The 22221-nt window shown below is 26.0% G+C and overlaps 1 protein-coding gene across 3 annotated transcripts; it reads right to left on the reverse strand.

Annotated features, from left to right (window-relative positions):
- Positions 1-706: 706 nt before the first annotated feature.
- On the reverse strand, positions 707-21511 carry LOC114125637 (lysosomal alpha-mannosidase-like). Of its 3 annotated transcripts, none has more exons than XM_027989378.2 (16): positions 21204-21511; positions 17607-17709; positions 16276-16357; positions 15981-16166; positions 14665-14870; positions 10214-10350; positions 7509-7642; positions 6042-6261; positions 5611-5810; positions 4531-4954; positions 3639-3855; positions 3436-3553; positions 3078-3354; positions 2751-2990; positions 1364-1513; positions 707-1140 (listed from the first exon to the last, which is right to left on the reverse strand). In XM_027989378.2, exons 1-16 carry the CDS (start codon positions 21306-21308, stop codon positions 913-915), a joined length of 3027 nt encoding a protein of 1008 aa, XP_027845179.2. In that variant the 5' UTR covers positions 21309-21511; the 3' UTR covers positions 707-912. The 3 variants fall into 3 exon arrangements, with proteins under 3 accessions (XP_027845179.2, XP_027845180.2, XP_027845178.2); XM_027989379.2 differs by lacking the exon at positions 7509-7642 and adding an exon at positions 9703-9836; XM_027989377.2 differs by lacking the exon at positions 7509-7642 and adding an exon at positions 9911-10047 and having other exon boundaries at positions 21204-21510.
- Positions 21512-22221: the final 710 nt, after the last annotated feature.

Below are 22221 nucleotides of genomic sequence, written 5' to 3' on the forward strand. Positions count from 1 at the left end.
AATATGACTTTTTATTAACTTCTACATTTACGAGTATATTTATTTTATCAATTAAATTTTTTTTTCAAATTTTATTATAATACAATCATAAAATGTTTTTTTTTTTTAATTTTAAACTTTGGGGCTGTACACAATAGACTTTTATAAGTTAATAGTTTATAATTTGATATTTTATTGAGAAAATATTTGGAAACTTAAATTCAAAATGTAAAATTATTTATATACGTACCTACAATGTGTAAATAAATGTATTTATATATACATTATAATCAATTAAAATTAAATTTTTCGTAAAAATAAGAGTTGATTTAAGTGAATAGTTGAGCTGTAGGATGCGGTAAATGTATTTAATTTTTATAATTACAATTATAAAATATCTTATAGTTATTAACTATACATTATATTATATCATATTATAATAGTTTCAGAAAAAATATTTTATTGAACATTAAAATTTAGTTACTAGTAAGATAACTTTTAAAATTGTTTAAAATAAACGTTATTTAGGTATAACTAATTAATCATAATATAATTTATGTAATTAAAAACAAATTATTATGAATCAGCATTTTTTTTTTTAAATTAAATTTTATTATTTTGATATAAAAACTCTTTTTCTGATCAAAATAATTGTGTAACAAATTATGAAATATAAAAATATCATAATCTGTTACTATTTGTTACTATTCAATAAATTAAACACAAATTCGTTGTAGAATAACAGTTTTAATTTCAGTCTAAATCGTACCTCTGTAATGTTTAATTAGAAATAATCTATGTCGATGTATAAATTATAAATACCTTACATTCTATGAACCTAAATATAATAAGCTATATCATTAAAAATTATAAATATAACACTACCTAAGTACTATTCTAAAATGTACTACATTACAAATTTTTGGTAACGAATCACGCAGGATTTGGAATTATCTCAGCTACAAACGTCCTTATCTGCATTGGAGTTAACATGACGTGTTTAGGGTCAGAGAATTTTTGATCAGTCCTTGGTGGCTGTTCGGTGTTTGGAGAATTCCTATTTTCTGACATCCAAGTAAGTTTAGTGTTTTCTGAGAGCCATTGATTTCCACCCAATATTGTCTCCTTCAGTGAAACTATACGGAACTTTGTAAATAAATCCTAAACCAATCAAAATCCGTTTTAAAATATGTATAAAAAAACACCAAGAATATAATAAAATATAAAATAATAATTGTTTCGATATCTAATCTAGTTAATTAATAAAATATTAGAATGAATTCCAATCAATTGTTCAATTTTTTTTTTTTTTTTTTTTTTTTATTATTATTTGGTTATCTTTAAATTTAAACTAAAACTAACAAAAAAAACAACAACAACAAACCTGTACGTCTATGACAACTGGAGTGGATAAATTTTTGTCTTCATTGTACTCGAATATGTGCTCAAATCTTATTAACACTGATTCGTCTTTCCATGGCTCCAAAGTAAGTAACTGTACGTTATTTGGTAAAGGTCTTTTTAAACCAGAATACTAAAAATTGAATCCTCAATTAAGATCTTACAAAAAAATTAAAAATAATATGTATACCAGTTAATTGTAAACTTAGTTTGTATTACCTAATTATAAATATTTTATACAAACAAAAAAAAATATACATCCTTAAATCCAATTCAATTTATTTGTGATTATATTTATTTTTATATCAATTTTATATTTTTGTAACTTTCAGTATGCTTCATTAATAAAATTTACATTTTTAATTTGGCTATAGACACTTATTATAATTATTCATAAGCTGTTTAATTCTACTATGTAACTGTAATATAAATTTGACTAAATGCAAGTATTTTAATGTATAAAACAAACCAGAATTAATAAATACGAATTGAAAATGATTAAGTGGTAACTATTTTCTTTTATTTATTTTTATTCCTCAATAAATTGTTTAAAGTTCTCTTTCAATACGCTTTAATTATAAGTAGGAACTTAAATAACTCTAATATGAAGAAATATTTTAATGCTTTCTGTAACAGATTTATCAAAAATTATTTATTCTAAAATATATTAATCAATAAATAATTTAAAATTGGTAAGAATATTAATAGCGTGGACTCGGTCAACATTTTATGCATCATTAGAGTTGGAAATTTAATTCTCTTCTAGAACGCGTTTTCACCGTTATAATTTGATAAGTCAACTATAAAATGTAAATTTAATTTTATCATTAATAAATTAAAAATGTATATTACTATTTCTGTTATACCATTGATTAAATAAACTATTTAAGTTTTTGTCTATAATATTTTTATTGAAAATATAAATTATTTTCTTTATGAATTATTATATCACAAAGGCTAAAACAGAGATTTTTTTTATTCGATTATTATTTATTAGTCTTTCTTGTTGTTTTGAAATTATATTTTATTGAATTTTTTTTTTTTTTTTTATTTTTTTTTAAATTATTTGTACCTCGTTAATTTATTTTTACATTTTCTTATAGCCTATTTTTTTTTTTTTTTTTTTTGACCAGATTATAACACACAATAGGTCATCATATTTTATATCTGCATACTATAATATGTATACTGTATAACTTAGAAACACATCATGTAGTCGTAGATCTACAATACTAAATTTAAACTAATTATTATTACATTGCTATACATATTCATAATTCATATAATATAATATTTTATTTATTATAAATATGTATTAATATGTATTATTAGAATCTATTCGTAGTTTTTATATTCTAAACATTTTTTACCTGTAAAGCAGTGGATTTCTTTAGTTCTTCGTAAGATACAACACTTTGTTTCTCCGCGAAAAAATATTGTGGCTGAATAAGTTTCCTTTGAGACAATAGTCTTTCTACCACAAATTGTTTATCAACTGATCCTAAAGTTAAGTAGTGGCTACCTCTGGCTACCAAACCCACTCCAAAGGCGGTCTCATTTAATGCTTCGTTAACGCCAAAGGCATCGTCGTAGAATATCCTTCTATGTACCTAAGAATGATAATTTGAGTTATTATAGTTATATCATAATTTAATACCTGATACAACATAAGAATATAATATAATATATATGGGTACCATAAGCTCGATTTCACCATCCTGAAGACTCGATCCTCCTTGAGACCTGTCATTGAGAATGGAAAATCGCGTTTGTTGGTCTGTTAACGATATGCGGGATGTAATTGGATAATAGTTTCCGGATACGTTTTCCACGTTTTCTTTTAAGGAGAATGAAGGTCTGTAGTTCAATATGCGTTTCAACATTTCTCGGCCGTTAGAATCGGTATAGAATGTTTGATTGTTCTTATAAAACGGAATGCGAAAACGTGATATGACTTCCTTTCCAATTTTATCGCTGAGAAAGAACAAACAAAATCAGTAACTTTTTATTGGGTCTGATTAGGACTAACCAATAAAAATTATTTTATTTATTTACTCGTTTGGTATTGGTCCTACGAGCCATTCGAATTCGATATTATCGTCTCCGTTGTATTTTCTTATCACCTGACTTACCCATTCATTGCATTCTCTATGAATTTCTTGTACTACAGGACCTGAATATCGATAAAAATAGAACCATATTACATTAATATCGTTGTGACACTAATACAAATCGATTTAATTTAAAAAACCTCTGACCTGAGACGCGTCGTGGTTTTATTTGATTATCGCAAAGAGGTAAAGGTTCACCATCAGGACGAAATATATAAGCTCCCGATGCTCTTTTATAATCTACTGAATTATCCCCGACCATACTTTTGTAATATAAAAATTCCTGAATTAACGGAATTTCCTCATTGTCGACATACAGTACAAAACGCTTAGGGTCGCTCTCGTCGATTGTTATACCTAAACGCTAAAACAACAGGTATATTTAAATAGGCATATGTGTAAAAATAATCTTTAGGAGTATTTAACAAAATAATAATACGAACAATTATTTTTTTAATATTAAAACTTGTATTTTAGTGTGAAAACCCCAGAATAAAATTATTTTAATGCGCTCATAATAATACGTATTTCGTTAATAACATAATCATATATGCCCATGTCTATATGTTTACAAATTCGTACTATAATAATTGAATAATATTGTTAGAAGAAAAGAATAAATTATTTTATCCTAATATAACTAAACATGAGAAAAAATATTTTTAAAGAGTAATAATAAGGTACTAGACAATATCTAGAAATAGTTTTCGATAGTAGTAAAAGTGAAAAGTTGACTAAATATAAGATTATGCTAAATTTTAAATACTAGAATTTTTCTTGAATGGTATTAATTTCGGCTATTTATAGTAAAACTATTGACAACAATTTTTTCGCTATTTAATCGAATTACGTCTTAAAATACATTGAATCAATGAACAGGAAATCAGCCGTTTAGGAAAATTCCTTCAAAACGGAACCCACGTCAACCTGATTCGTTTAATTCGAATTTAAATGATACTATAAGTAAATAGGCATAACAATTTAGCAATATGATATTATGTCGTATAATATTATATTATATAGAAATCGTGATGCTTACTCTATCACCCACGTCCACGGGACCTCCGGTTTCCGATTCTGCCGATCTCTTGGCCCGCGGTAAGCTTTTGATATCATAGCTACTCGATTGTTTCGTAATTAAATACGACTTGTACCCCAGTGGCGGTAAATCTTTGGCCTGAAAAACGAGCTCGGCAGTGGCCGACGATTTACGGCCCGGTATACGTAGCACTGCGTTTGGCAACGGCACGAACTGTACCGTCAGACTTTGTCCCGACGGATCTACCACGGTATAGGCCGTCTCGGCGGCTATGGGCAACCGGACGAATTCGGTCACCGGTCGACTCAATGGATTGTAAAGAGTGAGCACGAACTGTTCGCTGTGTTCGGACACTTCGCACTGGCTGATGTTCAACAGATGACAGGTCTTACAACCTGTGGTTTCTATGCCGGTGGCCAAACCTCTGAAAACCAATGCGTCAACTATAGCAGTTATCGTTTATTCGATGGATACGCCTTTATTATATTTTCAGTGATGTATAATGCTAACTTTTGCAAATGTATGAGGTTAGTTACGATGTTAAAAATCTTATCACAAATTGAAAAAAAGTCGTCTCAGTCCCTTGAAATAAATATGCTGTAGGAGTCTTAATTGTGTGAATTAAGTAAAATTTACTCTAAAAGGGCTGTTTTTAAGATATTTATTGAAATATTTTTAAAAAAATACAATGAAAAATGCATAGTATACATAGATTTTATAAGAACAATATGAATTATCTGGTGCATTATTTGGTGTAGAATATAACAAGCATAACACGTATGATAGATGATATTTAAATGGGTAAAACTTAATATAGTTAGTGATGATTATCGAGATTATCAAATCTTTTTTGATTATTGGCTCTTTAAATATTTAAATATTTTTTTAGTAATTATCTGATTGAAAATTTAATATAATTTTAAAAAATTTTATTCACACAACTAAAACGTCTAACAGGTATAAATACGTGATTTATCCTCGTAAATTTTACGAGTGTACTCTGAGTCGGTACTTCCGTATTCCTTTACTCCCCCCCCCTCACCACAATACATTACTGATTATTATTATTTTTTGTATTACGATAATATTGAGCACGACGCTTCTTTGCATTCTTCGATCGCTTCGTTCAATAATCGTGCATAATCGTTGGCCACATGTTGTTTCTCTGTACCGGTAATGGCATCGTGATGTTGCATCACCCCCATCGTTTCACGGAGTACTGTGATTTTTGGTTCGTATTTGGCACCCGTTAGACTCTGGACGGCTAATTGTTTGCAAGTCTAAAAAGTTATAATAATCAAAGTAATGTTAGTTGCAATTTTTTTAAAAAAATTGTACGATATTATTATTGTTAATAATAGAACACGTTCGGTTAGGTTAGGTTATAATATAGGTCCAGTATTTCGGTATATTGAAACACAATCAGAATAATTATTGAGCATATTAAATATTCAAGTACGCCTTAAATTTTAAACATATACACACTGATTTCAATTAGTTTGGTTACGTACCTGTAAATGATTATTTCCCCTCCGTTCGTAATATTTATGTGTCGGCCTGGACGTAAAGTATCCAGTCCAATACGAATGTTTGTCACTTTTGTATGGGAAGAAGTCGTCTTGCTTGGTTGGGAACGTAATCTTCTGATCGTTAACAGCTTTCATATAACATGATGGCGTAGAGTAAATAGCATTAATTTTACTTCCTGATGCTTGTTTTGAGTTAATATGTCTACAAACAATACAAGGTTAAAGTTCGAAATCCTGTATTTGATTAATCAAAGAAAATTAATTGTCCATATACCATAGTTGTTAATAGAACTAATTTTTTTAAACCAAACCAAAGACCAAACCATTGTGCAAAATAAATAATAAATCAAATAATTCGTGTTGTTAAAAGTGCAGTATGGCAAACATAAAATATAATTTATATATTATATAGTGTCCTGGTAGGTATATTATTTTCCTTCGTCTCATTACCGGCTATGTACCAGTAATTTCATTCTAAGTATTAAAATTTTAAAATTTGATTTTTGAAAAATATTAATTCATTACACGATTGCGTTTTATTATTTTTTTTTTTACAGTTATTATTTTTTCATAAATCATATAATATAATGTATAAGATACCAATTATTATCAGTATTGATCTTTCAATAAATTAGTAATTTGAATTGTTAAGTTTCATTCAGAATTCATAACTATAACAACTAGTATAGAAATCAATGTTCAATAAAACGAATTTGAAAAACTTTTGAAAAGGAAAATACACGACCAGACACAATAATAATATAATGAACATTCACACGTCATAATAATAATAATATAATATACAGTATTAATTACAAAATACCTATTGAAATCTTAAATAGTTTTACTAACAATACTAAGGTAAATTAAAATTAAAATTTTAAATACTTTAATAATAATAATTAGTAGATTCGTTATCCAGTCGGTCATTACTTTTTGTCTAGGTTGCTAATGAACAATGAATGCATTAAAAACTATTAATATTATACAAACAACTATAATATGACTTTCAGATGTTCATATTTAATGTAATAATATTTATTATATATATATTTAAAAATCTTTTGAAAGTAATATATGCATTAATTTCGTGCATTGAATGAATATATATAAAAACAAACTTATTTTATTTTAAATTCTCCGTCGGTAAAGGCCAGTTGAAAGTTATACTTATATTTAATAAATAACAATAAAAATATATAACAATTAGTTTAAAATATTGTGGTTATTTCTAAGATTGTAAAAAAATAAAATAATTTAGTATTACGTATTTTTTGGTTTCTCAATTGAGTTATAAATTGCTTACCTATAATATTTCTAAAAATACCCAAGTAAAATAATCAATAACTATGAACAATAAAATTATTAAATTACAATATATTCGTTTTTAGAATATACTATTAAATTTGAAAAATTATTAATGCACTTCATATATAATGTAATACTAACTTAATTAGTTTATCCATGCTATAAAAATTAACAGCTGCATCTGCGTATTGGAAATCATCACCCATAGTTAATATAATATGATTAGTTCGATAGTTAAAGGATTGATTGGTTGCATACGCAATAAGTTTTTGTGCCTGAAAAAATTGTCCATAATTATGATTTCCGACCTATAAAAAAACCCCCAGGCTCGATATTTTAATTGTTTAATATAATTTATACTTGATTGATATATAATAATTTCAAGAAGTTATTGTATTTCGTTAATTTTAATAGTGGGTTAAATGTTTTATTCTCACAATTTATTTGATTCATATTCGTTAAGCTAACGTGGTTGACATTTTTTTTTCTAATAAATAATACATTACGCATGCTGTTTTTGTGTTGTTATAAAATATTGATATTTAGTGGGTTTAATTACATGGGGCATTTCGGGAAAACAATGAACATAATATATTTTTATACATTTATTGAATAAACAGTGTTTTCATTTTATAAATCTTGTTTTAAATCAAAAATAGTTACTTCTAATGCAATTTATAAAATAAATTTTATATTCTTAAATAAATAAGCCAAAAGAAACGGCACTATAGCCGTTTTCTATAAAGTGATAACCAATGTTTGATTAGCTGTACTTTAATTCTGAAAATTTCGAATATAATAATTATTATAAAATTAAAAAAATCACAGAACTATCCCTTAAAACAAATAAAACATTTTTTATCATTATTAGATATTATTTACTATAAAATATATACATTTAACTTATGAAATAATTTTGATCTCTAGATCGAAATTTTATAGTTGTAAATTTATTTAGGATGTATAATTAATGACAAACATCTTGAACCAGAAATTATTTATTTTGTTTTGTTTCAAAATGTATTGTTTTAATTTCGTAATAATTATAAATTAGAATGTATAATTCTTCCACGGACAAAAATTAATAATTATGACTTGTAACTTGTAAATATACATCATTGAAACTTTGTAAATAATAAAGAGGATCAAGAAAGTTTTGAAAAGTTTATATTTTGTACTTTAATTTTAATATGTTGTCATTACAAAAAATATTTATATTATTTATTTTAACAATAAATCTAGTTTTTCATTATTTTAATACATCTTACTATACCAAAAAGTTAAAAACTAAGACAAGATAAAATATAAAACATAAATATAAATAAATATTTTTTGAAAATTCAGAAAAAAAAAATTATATTTTATTGAGTTTAAACTAAAATAATCAATTTTTAATGTTAACTAATTATGCAATGTTGATTTCAAAACATATATTTACACTTCTAGTTTAAGATTCTAAAAAAAAAAATTGTTTTGTTCATTAAGAATATAGTTTTAACTAAAAATAATTCAAATTCATTGCTTAAAACAATCAATTTATTTATAAGAAAACTTATTTTAAGATAAAATTATATTTCTTATTATTTTGGCCTTTCTTCATTAAAATAACTTTGAACCTGAGTTATAAAACTTTTTCTTCTTTAATTTAATATTAAATTCAAAGAAATAAATGTAATTTAATCAATATGAAATTCAGTACATAAGATTTATGTTTAATTGTAGTAATAAATATGTTATTGTAATATTATTCGTCTCACACAACTTAAAAGTATACATGATATTGTATCAGTTCATTTTTAATCGAATCAAAGTAATAATAATTTAAACTTAGGCTAACAACTTATTTTATTTTAAAATTATATGATAATACTAAATATATATATCATATAATTGTACTCAGGCATTTTAAATTTTCCTTTAAAAAGATTATATTTTCCAATTTAGAAATTTGTAACCATTATTTATTTACAATAATATGTAGTATGTTGTCAATTACAATATTCGCATGATTAACGAACAACAACGATAAATTGCAGTTATTTAAGTTTGAAAAGTGTTAAAATTATTACATACAATTTTAAAAGTCAAAAAATTATCAATTATTATTGTTATTATATTGTGTTAAAAGTTTAAAACAATAATAATATATTAATAAATCGCCAGACTTTTACAACGACGAATAAATTACACGTCGCATACACTTAATATAACTATGTACATTTGCACAATGGATCGTTTACGCGATTAATGATTGTTATGTTGACGTGTGCAAGTGAAAAGTGCAACCAAAAAATATTATATAAATGCCATTGTGCGCCACTTTGTGTGTACTAACTTAATGAGTTTGTCCATACTACGAAAGTTAATAGCAGCAGAAGTGTACTGGAAGTCTTCGCCCATTGTTAATATCACATTGTTAGAGCGAAATTGAGAACCTTGTTTTTCAACGTACTCAATTAACCGGTTCGCCTGAATGTGTATATACATCGTACATTCGTACGTACATGTGTTTAATAATCTAATATAAAACATAGGTGATTTACTTGATTAATTTGTCTAAGGATTTGAAATAGTAATGTGCATCTTGGTACGTAAAGTCTCCGCCCATTGTCAATATCACGTTTCCGTGATTCTGGTATGCTTGCTCTTGGTACCGCAAGTAATTGATCAAATAATTCGCCTAATTCATTCAATTTTTTTTTTACGCATAATGCGCAAAAATATAATATATATATATAATATATTATTATATGCACATACCGCTAACGGAGTGATTTACGAGAAGAATATGCATAAGGATCGTTGTGGAAGGAGGAGGGGAAGAATTTTATTTCTCAATACTTTACCTTGGCTTCTACGTTGTACTCGGGACTGTGTATGTCGTCCACGATTGGGTTGACGCCACACACGATGTCAAAACAAAAACCGTCAGGTGCACTATAGTAGTTGTAAAGAACTTGTGTGTAGAGATCCGCTGATGAACCTAAATCGCAAGTAAAACAATTATAAAATAGGTGTAGTGTAATACATATAAAGCACGCACATCTAACTATGTATATTGTATATTATATATATATATGAACATTGAACAATATACTGCAGCGGAGTGATGGCTCACATATATGTTACCGTTAGAATTAATCTAGATGTACGCAATTTACGTTTTTGAAGACTTATGCATAATATTTTATTATTTTATTGTAATGAAGGTGTGTAGTCTTTAAAACAAGATACGATCAAATACAATTTAAGTTTATAATACCAAAAATAAATAAATAATAACACAGCTTAACTTAAAAAAAATACAATTCAAAATTAAAAGTAGGGTCCACATTAACGCTTGAAATCCATCCTCTAATATACTCGTTAGCCAAATGTATAGTAAGTGGTAATATTTGAAATGTAAAAGAGAGCAGAGGATCGAGAATGTAGATTGTGGTAGAAACCTTAAAGATTAGAAATATCAATATTCGGGGGAGCGATAAGGGTTTCTTACTATGAAACTTGGCTAGTACTTTAGTAAGTTATAATATTAACATTTAAAAAGATAATTTTAAATTGTTTTTTCTATGGTATTTTGCCCCTTCCATAAAAGCTGCCTTGAATCATCAACTTTACAAAAATTCCAAACAAAAGCGCTTTATTCAAGAATATGACGAATAGGACTACAAAATCACTTTTTAATTCAGTCAAAAATCTATAGTCAACCTCATACACGACTAAGCCATTAGTTTTTAAATTCTTACGATACATATATTTTATATGACGTGATGAGGGACAATGAAATAATATTCATTTGATTATTACCTACTCGCCTATCTATTTTCGACATTCAAATTTTCGGAAAATAAAATGAAGAATTATTTTTATCAAATACTCCAACGGACTGAATTTACTCTCGTCAATAGGTGAAATCGATTATTTTAATATTTGGCTTAGGTTTTGTTATATACAAGTATATACTCGCCACAGAGTGTACTGTTTATGTGAGTCCCTCTTAAGTCTAAATGTCTAACTATCATGCTAAGATCATAAATATGGTGTTTATATCATGAAGAAATTATTTTGGTAGTATAGATATATTTTTATCTCAATCAATAATATTTGAAAACGTATTTTATTATGTATACCTACTAACGTTTTTGATCTGTTGATATTTAATAGTGGTATTAAAATTTTTAAAAATTAGTATTTCATCGGTTTTTATTTGTAAAATGTTAATTTTTCTTTCCATTAATGTATAAACTGACTAACTATGGTATTTGTATACATCAATTTTAATAATAAACAAACAAAATATAATTCAAATGGCTTAGAACAATAAATACTATCGCGGTACAATTATTGTATTCCACGCTATAACTAACATCACAAAATAACGAGCGACTAACAAAGGGTAACCTTCACAGTATTAAAAATATAAATGAATCTAACGAGTTATTGGATTATTTCAATTTTATTAAAGAAAATACGATGTTGAGGTTATAACACGGGTAAAACAATCTTGAGTTCATAATATTTTAGTTTGTAGGAATTAATACCTAAAGCAATAACATTTAAAATAAATAATTTAATTCAAGTCCCATCTGAGTCAAAAGATATGCCTGAAGCGAAATTATACCTTTTAAAAATTCAATCATCAAGTCTTCACAAAACAAATTCTTGTTGGAATTTTTGTTATACTCTTGTAAAATGTCTATTAACGATTTAGTATTTATTATTACACTTTTATTATTATATGTTCTTAAGAAAAGCCACATAAGTACTATAAATATTACATTTTTTATAATAAATTATAAAAAAATGTGTTTAATATTATAAATTTTAAAAATTATATGAAAGTTTTAAACATTATTGATGGGTATAAAAAAATGGTTGATAAATATAAAATTAAAATATGTAATTTTCTAAAGAAATATTATGATGATAGTGAGAATAAATTTAAAAAAAAATCAAAATCATAGTTATGAAAAAATATGTTGATACAAAATAAAAATCGTATTTTTATTACAACTATAATTGTTGTATACACATTTATAAAGATCAATAAGCATAGAAATAGTCAAACATATATTGTTAAGGTTTAATGTACCACTAGCAATATTTATGTTTTTAATTGAATACAAAAATGTTTGAGTCAATAAACATAATTTCTAATTATGAAGATTTTAATTAACTACCCCAACAATACTAATGTTCTTAATTTAAATTTATATATTTTTAGTCGTAACATTTTTCAAATTATTTTTACTGGGCTTATACTTAATTGTGATCTAAATATTTATGATATCTCAATAATTATATTATTAATTTTGTTTTGTTTTCGTAACAATGATCAATTTTTTATAACATAATATATATTTTATTATGAATTGTAACTACTGAGATATCGCCTATAAAAAAAACTGATCCAAAAATAATAAATATATGAAATGAACTTTATAGCACACAAATTTAAATATATCAATATTATGTTGATTTTAATAAGTTTTAATGTACTTCATTGTTCAATAGATTTAGAATGGAATGAATAATTGAATCCATTTTCAGATAATAAAAATATTTATAATTATATTATTTAACCAACAAAGAAAATTTGATAAAAAATTGCACATTATTGTTTAATATTAAGTTCAAACAAATGAAAAATCACAATTAACCAGTTATTACGTTTATACATGAATTTGTCGTGGGTAAAGTGATAACCGAGTGTATACGCTATTATGGTCTCGATTACTCAAACATAAGAGCTAAGAAAAAAAATGTGAATCTGTATGAAAAATATAGAGAGTGGAGTTAATAAATTTCAGTTGATGAATAAGGTAAGGTGGTAACACTTAGGAGGGATATCATCCAGTAAAAATATGATACATTTAATTTAAAAGATAAAATATTACTGAACGAGCGGCCATGCTAATTAAAAAATTTGGCTTAAAAAAGAAAGTCGGTAATAAAGCAAGTATAACGAAATTAGATATAAAGTTTAAGATTATCTTTCAAAAGATACATCTTGGATATTATGATCTATTTTGTAAACATGGCTTGTGATAATAATAATGAGTTTAATAAAATGAATTGCATTGTGTACGTGAGAAATATATTAAAGCGGTAAGAATAAATATTTCGATATGTAACCATGCAATGTTTCTTAAATATAAGTTATCAACAATAAATGAGGAGATTAATTAAATACTAAACAATATTATCTAAAGATAAACACAAAATAATATTATAATGAATAACGTCAGTTTACTTTTAGTACAATATAATCATGTTTACCGCACGGTTTTTTAATCAACAAACCATTAATGCCTGTATTATTGAACTAATTTAGACTAAACCATTTAATCAAGTGTAAAAAAAATTTAAACACAATATGTCAAAATCATAAATTAAATTTTAAACAAACTGTGAAGCGTAATTAAATTGGTTTATGGTTGAGCACGTTATTAGTAGGTATTAATTATGCAAATACAATGCATTTAAAAAAAAAGCGATCGACTAAATTTGTTTGAAAACAATACTAGACATATTGAATTTATTGAATTAAAATATGCATAGTTATAATATTAAAATATAACCCACAATTTTTTTTTACAAAAATTCATAACCAATTAGTTGCTAAAACAAAACTGGATATTAATCATTGATTTCGCTTTCCATAATATGATTTGAACCTGCAGCATTTCGTCAAGTGTAAATTTTATTTTTAAAATTTAAAATAAACTTACATTTAAAACAATACTTTAAGTAATACTGTACATAGAGCTATCCAAAAAATGTGTGCTGTTTGTTCAAAATTGATGCAATTTCAAATGTTCTTCTCCATATTTTTATCAAACTATTACAAATACATTTTTTAAACTAGATTCTCTAAAATTGCTTTTCTCAAAGTAAAATCTGCAGAGCCCAAATTTTCTACATCGAGAGAAAAGAATTTCTTAAAAATATTGTAAAACCAATTGCCTCGGGCTTTATTCATGATGATAAAACATGATTTAAAATATTTTTCTTCTTATTATTACTTTCGTTGTATAACAAAAAACGTTATATTATAATATAATTTGTGTTGGTTCGAATTCTGATTACCGCACATGGTAGTTTACTTTAAAGTCCAATCTCGTAATATTTTGTTGACGTTAAAAGATTTAATCTCTCTTTACATACATATAACTTTACTTATCGCTACGAAAACAGATGTGGTTTTCGTGTATAAAAGACAGATAAGACATAACAAACGAAATCGGTCTGATGAACAAGTTCTTTAATTACGTACATCGTTATATTATATAATTACCAATATTAGGACTGGATTGCCATATCATTTCTGCTGTTTTATTTGTTAGCCTTTGTATTTTATCCTCGAAGTCCAGTCGGCCAAAAAATAGTCCATCATAACCGAATTGCGAAAACAATGTAGCCATTTGCCTTGAATGGCCAAATGGATCGATTTGCCACCCGATGTGAGGTCTTCCACACTCGCCGAATGTATCATTTAATTTTCTGTAAAGTAACCGGTGATATATTAGTTGATAATAAATCGGAAAATGACATGGGTAGATGTACTTATGGACAAAATAAGAATTGACCTTGAGTAGAGGATTTAGACTTTCCTTAAAAAAAATCTCATAAGTCCCTATGGAGAAAGTGCTAAGTAAATATCAATTTCTCCTAAAAATATTTAAATCAAACTCAATAAATATTCTTGGAAAAATAAAAATAACTTTAAAATGTTGTTTTTATGGCACAGTATTTCAAATATTATGTGATATAAACACGAATAATAAGAATTGTTAAGTTTTCCACAAAATACGTGTTAAAAAAATAATATAAGCAGACAGTACAAGTAATATATTTTTACAACAGATTTTTTCATCAGTTATTCTTTTTATTTAGTTTGTTTAGTACAATAATAGTTGCATAGATATGATAGATGTTAATATAAATTATAATATAATCAATAATTTTGTACCATTTGTGTAATGATAATTATAACTGGAGGAGTGGGGTACTAAGGCCTGTTTTAATTTTATTAAATATTACGGGGACATGAGTCTACCCAAATCAATTTTCCCTACTCTAGCCTATAATATTATAGTCACCGATGGTAAAAATATTACCATACAATCGATACCTATGCATTTTTTTTTTTTTTAATTATCATTATAATTATTCCTACTAAAATGAAATATATAATTTTTTTATAATTAGGTTGCCTATTTTGATTTTTTAGGTGCTTTTATAGTATACTATCTGGTCTGTATAATTAATACACAATACCGTTTTGTATTGGCCCCGAAATATTTCACTCATAATTTTTGTTCCGTCTTTGGTCCCTATTGTGTTGTTCGCAAATCCATGCGAAATAAACGTCGACCGTAAGTTCTAATTAACGTCGTTTGTCATTATTCATTAAGTGTACGAATAACACTATACTAACGACGAATGTTCATTACCACGAATGAAATTCAAATGGTTACCGATTGGACGGATGTTAATTTCATTATTGTACAGGTACGATGTGCGGTTAACAATCGATCTGACCGGTGACGACAACGCGTGGCTTACACCGTATCCGTTCGGCTCTGCGAATCGGACGCATATATTATTTACCTTAGACCCCAAGTAAATTGGTCGACAATGGACATGTAATTTGAAGCAGCTTCGTCGTTCATGGCCCACGCGCCGCCGATGAACTCCAACCGCCCGGACGCCACAAGGTCTTTTACGATGGTCTGCGTCTCCTCGGACTGATCTACCCACCATTTCCAGAAGAACGCTGTTTCCACGTAGATGAACCTGTCGGGAAATAGACATACCAGACACATTTAATTGAGAATTCGACGGGAGGGGGAGGGGAGCTATTATGTTTTTATCGCAACAAAATATGTTTATCTTTTGGACCGACCTCTTATTCGGGTCTTTAGCCAGTTCGTTGACCACAGAGTCTAAAATGAATTGTACGCCGGCCAATTGAATGGAATTGTTTGCTAAAAAAGAATTTTAAAAGATTAATTAATATAAAAACTATCATACGGACATAAAACGGCAGTTCTTCTGTTTTTTTTTCTACGCATACGATCAGTGCATATAATATTGTATTATACACCGTGAATATTATGTTCTTATTTTAAAGCACAATAATTAGTGTTTTATCAAAAACTAATTGAGAAGGATTTAAAAAGCGGTTAAATTAACGAGACGCAATTTTACTATTCATTTGTATAAATATATTTAGTTTACATAATATTATTATGTATAATACTTAAATGTATTTTAATTATATTATTTTTGCGCGTAATGACATGAACTACAACTTCAGAAGCTCTTATAAAATAAAATTTCAGTATTTATTTTACTAGAGTATTGACTGACATTTTAAAATCATAAAATATTCTTTGTATCATAAATTAATTGCGTTTTACAATAACAAAAGAAGTTTTTCTAATTAGAACTCAGTAATATTATTTTGCAAATTTCAGGTCATTTGTCAAATGTTTTACCGCAGTGTTTTATATAGATTTAAATAACTAGCAACCCATTGATTTTTTATAATTTATTCTAAAGCTGAGTATTCATTTTAAGCTTTTAGTGTTTAAAATATCAAATATAAATATCAAACTAATAATTTATTTTAGTGTATTATATTATTTATAAGGTTTTAGATAAGTAGATAAGTACAATAAAATGTTTGAAGTTCTCATTTAACTTTGACTTAACTTCTTTAAACTTTAAATATGTACTTAAAATGTATAAATAAGAAACAATTTATACACCCACATGCTCAAAAAAAAAAAAAAAAATGTACATCATAATATCAAATGAAAAATATATGTAAAGCAATTAAATAGATATAAACCACAAGGATTGAATATGGTAAAAATCTTAAAAATGGTTACAAAATTAATGTGGCTCATTTAAATACAATATTAGTCAGCGTAGTTTTATTTAGGTACTTCAATGCAAATTATAATATTTAATATTTTGACTCATAAATTAAGTATTATATATTTATTATAAAATAAATATACAGTTTTTCCTCTTTTATTAATTATTATTATTATTATTATTTTTTTTTTTTTAATTAATAAATTATAGTTATATTATGTATAATACATTAAATATTTTTTATTATTACATAATACTGTATTAATGTACTGCATTTGAATAAATCAGTGGATTTTTGGGAATATTAAAACTAAATGATTAATTTTATAGGTATTATTATAATATAATTACTGCCGAAATAATATTGATCGACGGTCTTCAGCCAGCCAACGTCATCGTGTGTGTGAGGTATAAAGTGCACATTGAGATATCCATCTTTGACTGGATGACACGACTGAAAAAAATATCCATAAAAATAATAAAAATATTACTAGTCTTGGTAAATGTTCACCGTTAAGTCGTTCTACAAATATAAGAATGTGCAGGAAACGTCATTATTGTTTATATACATGCTTGGCTTATTTAATAATATAGGTAGGTAAGTTTGCCCAGATAGGTATACTGTTTACCCTAGTTTACAGTTTCTCAGTTGTATAACGAAAAATAGCCGGACTCGTCATTTTCAATTATAACAAAATAATATGTGCTATTTATTATTCCTCGTTAAACGTTTATAGGTACGTAAAAGTACGTTGTATATATTACAACTTTAAAATGGTTTTACTTATTCATGAGGTTCTTATTCTCTGTCGTTGGTTTACATATAATTTTATGTCTTTAAACGTAGGTACCTTAGTTATATATCTATATTATGTATATGTATGTACACTGTAGGTACAGGGTGTTCCGTGAAAATTTTACTCATTGATATATTTCCTGAAATAATGAAGATACCATATTTCTATTTTTATATGTATATATATATAAGACACATAGAGATAAATACTACAAGTATTTCATATTTTAATTTTTAAGTAAAAAAGTAAAAAAAAAGTAATTTTTAATTGAATTACTTAAAACAAAAACTGATGATAGCTACTTTATAGAGTTTATTTTTCAGAAAATTTTGACGTTTTAACATTTTATTTTCACAATTTTATTATATCTAATATTTTTAATAAAATTATTACCAGTGATATTAAAATATCAACATGTGACCCGCTGGCTCGTGCGGCCGGCAAATGTTTACAGTGTATTAAAAAAAATGTACAATATTAAGAAAAATAAAACGTTCAAACGTTAACATTTTAAGAAAAATAAACTTTATAAAATGCCTATCTTAAATTTATTTTTAAATAATTGAATAAAAAATTATTTTTTAAACTTTTTTACCAAAACATTAAATTAAATTAAAATATGAAATACTTAAAAACCTAGTCTCTGTAAAAAATACAGAATTATGATATTTCCATTAGTTCATGAGATATCGCAATGGGTAAAAGTGGTAAAACCTAACGGGACACTCTGTTTAATGGAATACCTTTGTAAAACTAAAATAAAAGATGAACAACCAATCAATGTTTACGATCAGAAAAATATTTTACCAACTAAAGCATTGATAAAACATCAGACTTATGGTAAACTCCATGTACTATGGATAATATTAAATTATTTATTTTACTTTATCACATATTTATATGTTTGGAAATATTCTATATTATTTCAGTTATTATTATATTTATGTTGTATCTACTGATAATAATCATTATAAATTTAAACAGAAATAATACATTAGTTTATTCTTAAATAATCGCCTTTATTATTATGCAATCAATAACTGACAGACATAACCGTTTTCATACGTGTATACCTAATGTATACAAATGCTAAATTTGTTCAATAATATAAATTATTGAATAATTTTTAACAGCTTTCAATACGTATGATAACTAATGAGATTGTGTTACATAATATAATTTATAATAATTCAACGTACAATTAATTGACCAGTAATTTATCAGAAATACTAAAATATTAATACAGATTTGTATTTTAAATGAAATTGTATCGAACATTTATTACAATAATTATGTATAGTATGTCATAGTTATACCTGATATACATTTTTTTAAACATCAAAAATCCTTTAAAATTATGAATTGACTAATTACCTACAGGCTACATTTTATTCCATTATTAAAATAAACACAATGTTTTTACGTTGATACTTACATAATATATGCAAATGTACAGTTAAATTCGTTTTAATCTCTTACACGCATTTAGAATTTCAAGCAATAGGTTAAATTTATATAATGACAAATATACGGGTACAATTATTGCAAATTTGTTTTTATTAATGATACCTTATTTTATAAATTCTTCTCCGTTAAAAAGTATTTTGATTTTGTGCATTGTTGCCAAATTTTATAAATGTTAAACTTTGTAGAAATAACAAAATATAATAAATCTATGTATCAATAAACGATACAGAAAGCTCCCACATAATGTACATCATTACTGATAATTTCATAGTGTTTACACCAACATAAAGTATTTAATCAATTTAAATAACTGAGATCCAAGTTGAAACAATAACAAAAATGTGTTTAATCTCAAGAGGTATCCATAAAAAAAAATGTTCCAATTAATATTAACAAGAATTATGTCATAAATTTTGCTAGAGAATTTTGATAGAAGTATGGGTGTCTATATTTGAAAAGAAATTTTTGTATTTCATTACGATAATGTTAGCTAATTTTCGATTAAATTAAAATTTGTTTTAACTATTTAAAGTTTAAATTTTAAACGATTATATTAAATTGTAGAATTGGATAAGACTGATTATTGAATAAATAAATCAACCTTAAAATATAAGTATTTTTTTTTTTTTAACTGGCAAATAATTTGAACATTTTATATGGGAAACCGTAGGTACAATTTTAATTTTGACAATATTTGAGCTTATTTAGTACTAAACTATGTCGTATATTTTAAGGATTCCTTTATTATTCGATAAATATATGTAACCGGGTTTCTACCGAAACAAAGGGTTAGATTTAATATGATCCAATTCAACTTTAACGCCAATCACACTCATATTATTATATAAATGATCATGACGAGAGATAAACTGTTTTAACTGTTAATATATATCCTTGCTAATCTTTAAGACATATTATATCATTAGCATATTATTATTTTATATTTTAATAAAAATATCGTGCGTGTATGCGTAATATGTCTATTACCATTAAAAAAACCTCGATAGTGCAGGTTTTTCTTATTTACCAATTTTTCATAAAATTTTATTATTTATATGGAAAAAAATTTCGAATTTAACTTAAATAACTATAATAATATGGTAACATGCTTGATTAATAAATCAGTACTTCAGAATTGTCTGTCCTTACAATAAATTAGTTAAAAAAAATTAAGAATTACATTAATTTGTTATTTTATAAATACACAAATGTTAATAAATAATAAACTAGGTAATAAATAATTTACCAATTAATTCACGCTGTATTATTATCGGATGAATGACCTTATGACAGGACATAAAAACCATTACTTGTTTAACTCAAATATTGATTATTAAAACTTTTGATTACGAATTATGAAGAATAAAAATAAATGTATGACATATATATTGTACGCTATAAAATAGCTTACAAGATTTAACGTAGAAAATATTACTATGCTATAATTTTAATTTTTTGACTACAATATATAGTTAATATTTAATTCTGTTTAAGATATTTAAATAAAAACTACCTGTTGATGAATATTATTAGTAATTTAAGTATGCTATAGTACTTATAGATGCACTGTACAATATAATATTTACTGCGAATGTACTATACTATGTATATTATTTTATTAATCGTACACGATGTCCATTGATTTAGGGCAGTTTAACGTAAAATTTGATTTAAATGACCGTACCTCATATCCACATTTTGCGCTGGGTTCGCTTTTTCTCCAGGGTAAGGCGTAAGTACTCGTGCAAGCGATCAGCACCAGCAACGCCTTGTCAACTGAATAATGCATTATTCGTAATAATTATGCAAAATCGGCTTATCGATAAAACTAAAATTATAACAATTAAATATTGTCATCGGCCACCAAGTACAGTAAGCAAAGCAAGACGAACGCGAAATCAACAACCGTCGCATTAGTTGAAGTCGGCTGTTGTAATAGTTGCCGACTGATACGGAGACCGGACGTTTTGACCAGTATTATAGTGTGCCATTCTACCGGTTTCACTTCTCCTCCTGTGAACAGATTGTATCGTGTGAGTATGAGTGTGTGAGTAAGTGAGTGTGTAGTAGTCGATTACGATGTTATCTCGGCCACAATAACCTTTGATCAGCGGTCAGGTGCTCAAAATAAAAACATTGTCAAAAAGATAAAACACAAGCAAAACGTTTATCCATTGAGGATTTTTGTCGGTTTGATTGTTATTGCAAAAGTTAATGAAGCATATTGTAGGCGATGATGTGGCGTATTACCTATAATTGTTGGCGCATTGTCCACAATTTCTAGTAGTTAACACTACGCCGGTCTTTTGTTAATATTATCACTATATTATTTTGTTATTTTGTTCGAGTGTAACGACGAGTGCTTGTAGTCTGAAGTACGAATGAAGTGAATGGACAATATGATTGATCTGAAAAAAAATAATAATTAAAATTTAATCGTTATTTCCAACTTTACGCAGTGATTAACGCCATGTTATAATATGCGCTTTTTGACTGTTTAATATGTACGAAGAGTGGCGAATTTGAAGTAGGTACCTAATTTAAAGTAAATTATTTAAAATGCGTTTCATTTTTTTTCACGGCATTCGTTATTTACTATTTAGTTAAAAATACAAAAAATATGGTCGAGTTTTTCCATGTACAACGTGAATGACTTTTACCTACTTACTGACAATACGTTTTTAAATATTAGCAATAAATAA

The sequence above is a fragment of the Aphis gossypii genome, chromosome 1 (genome assembly GCF_020184175.1).
Source record: "Aphis gossypii isolate Hap1 chromosome 1, ASM2018417v2, whole genome shotgun sequence".
Lineage (NCBI taxonomy): Eukaryota > Metazoa > Arthropoda > Insecta > Hemiptera > Aphididae > Aphis > Aphis gossypii.